A 2,500-nucleotide genomic window follows, 5' to 3' on the forward strand; every position below is an offset into this window, starting at 1 on the left:
ACAAGGCAACTTAGCTGGGAGGTAGCTGTACCGTCCTATCCAGAGAAGTCGGCACTTCGTTTTTCTTGGCAACGCCTTTCCTTTCCTTTTTTTTTTTGCTATTGATGTATCATTCTTATACTAATTAACTTGATGTAACTTTTTGTTCAGGAAGCAGTGGTTTCGTCAGAAGATACTGGCCGAGACTTTGATCATTGTATGAGGTTGCAAAAGAAAATGAAGGCTTTTGATCAGGATGTTGCTGTGGAAGCTGCGAGAGTGGAAGCTATAAACAGATTGGCGGAGAAACTTGTTTCTGATGGACATGCTGGATCAGCGGATATCATCAATCGACAGCAGGCGCTCAGTGACCGCTGGGATCGTCTGCAAAATCGAGCCAGCGAGCGACGTCAGCGTTTAGCTGAAGCTTCTGAAATGCATGCGTTCGATAGAGATTGTAAAGATGTGTCTGATTTGATCAATGAAAAGGTATGTTCGTTTAGATTTCGTTAAATGTAATTTAACTAAGTGAACCAACGCGAGCTTAGCGGTCAAGCGGTTCATAAGCTTAGCGGTCGAGCGTTCACAAGCTTAGCGGGCATCCAGCGGTCAATCCCATAAGTGTAGGCTCACATGGTACGTAGTAGCTTTGTACACCGCAAGGATCTGTGAGTTCTTAGTCGAGCGTTTGTGCAGTGGTCTGTGGAGCGGTTCATTTAGCCTCTTTCCCCCCCCCCCCCCCTCCTTCCCATCCCTTATTTTTCTTCCTTCCACTGTTTCATCAGTGTGACGGATGCCTGGAATGGGGGCTCATGGCTGGGTTGTGGGGATTTGCTAGCCATGGGGGCAGTATTCTATTTAGGGGCTGGCTGGCCACAGTGGAAGCCCCTGGGTATCCCAGGCACCCACCTTCCACTTAAGCGAGGCAGTTGGTTAACTTTCAGTACGCAACAAAATGGAACGGGAGATCGAAAAGCTATTAATCAAGTTTATTTGTATCTTAGGCTGTGATATTTTCCAGTGAAGATTTTGGTCGTGATCTTCCCGGAGTCGAGGCGTTGTTGAGAAAACACGATGATCTGGAACGAGACTTGACAGTTATCGAGGGGAAGATGGAGGTGCTGGAAAAGGAGGCTAATCGACTGGCCAGATCCCAAGTCCACATGGTGGCTAAGATTCAGGCCAAACAGACAGAAATCATTGAAAACTGGGAAAGACTGAATGACTTGTTCGATGAAAGGTAAAGTATTTCCATGAGTAACAGAGATCTTGGATGCTTTCCTACTATGCACTCGTCATTGTTGATAGCAATCCTCATATTACTTTATTTACCTGCCAAAAAAAACCCACAATCTCATTTGCTGTCGTTGAGAATATACTACTGTATGGTATTTGGGCGCGAGCAGGCTTTTGGACTGTTGTCTCATTAGTTGACAATCAGGGACAGGGCCTCCTATCCAGCTTAGCTCTTTAGTTATTTTTTAGGCGGCTTTATACCTTACATATGTAATGCTATCCTTTTTTTCCTCTCTCTGTTGTCATTGTATGGTATAAATGAAAATGTTTGTTGTAGAGTGTTGAGAGATTCCAGGATAATGAGCCCTTCCTAACGCATAAATGTTGTTACATCAATAACCACTCCGCTCGTCCCGTTTCAACGTTAAGAAAAGCTTCATTGACTAGTTTACACAACAACCTACTTCCCAGGGTCTCCATTGTCTTCATCGACAAGAGATCCTTGGAACGAGGCTGGTTTACACGGTTGTAACGTTGAAAAAGGGAGTGGGGGACAAAGCAATAAGAACAGGGATTGAGAAATTCCCGCATGGGATGAAAACGACCCTTGTCCACAGTTTCTTAGCTAATTTTCTTTAACGCGCTGGACTTGCAAACTGGATGTGTCTTCGTTGTTCTTAAATTTGATTCCTTCGTGGTTTGTACATAACCAACTGATTGCCGTCTTCCCGTTTGCTTTCTTAACGGGTTTACGTTTTTTAGAGTCGGACCCTCTCTTGGGCCACGTTGTTTTGAAGAGGGGTTCCGTGCTAATCGTGGGTGGTTATCACGATAACGTGTGACCCAGGGTTAGCACCAACCATGCATTGTGACAATCTCAGTGACCAGTAATGGGCAGTCCACGCCACTGGGATTTGTCTCCTGCTTTATTGCTGACAATTAACAATTATTGGACGAGGTTGAGCAAAATGCATAATTGATCTGCGAGACACTGACAAATCACGATATTTTGCGATAACCGATTTCAATAATTGTTTTATCATTCGATGACTGAGTTAACTTTATTTTTCACAATTCCCAACAATTAAATCTTTTTCTGAAAGCTCAGGAAAGCGAACTGCTATTTTCACACAAGAGCGTGGTTTCAATTACGCATGAGCAGAATATTATTTGCAGCAAAACACTTATTTGTAGACAGTTATTTGCAGGTCACGTGGTGGGCTCTCGGCCAATGAAAAGGAAGGAAAAAATACATCGAATGATGATAATATTTATTATTCCATGG

General features: G+C 43.6%; 1 protein-coding gene across 4 annotated transcripts in view; it reads left to right on the plus strand.

Moving 5' to 3' along the window:
- LOC137984373 (spectrin beta chain-like) overlaps positions 1–2,500 on the plus strand; it is a 70,069-nt gene that overhangs the window by 51,768 nt on the left and 15,801 nt on the right. For all 4 annotated transcript variants that reach the window (XM_068831548.1, XM_068831549.1, XM_068831550.1 and 1 more), the window contains 2 exons: positions 151–468; positions 984–1,219. In XM_068831548.1, coding sequence (XP_068687649.1) covers positions 151–468; positions 984–1,219 — 554 coding nt within the window. The remainder of the gene's footprint in view (positions 1–150; positions 469–983; positions 1,220–2,500) is intronic.

This window comes from Montipora foliosa, chromosome 14, assembly GCF_036669935.1.
Source record: "Montipora foliosa isolate CH-2021 chromosome 14, ASM3666993v2, whole genome shotgun sequence".
NCBI classification, from domain to species: Eukaryota; Metazoa; Cnidaria; class Anthozoa; order Scleractinia; family Acroporidae; genus Montipora; species Montipora foliosa.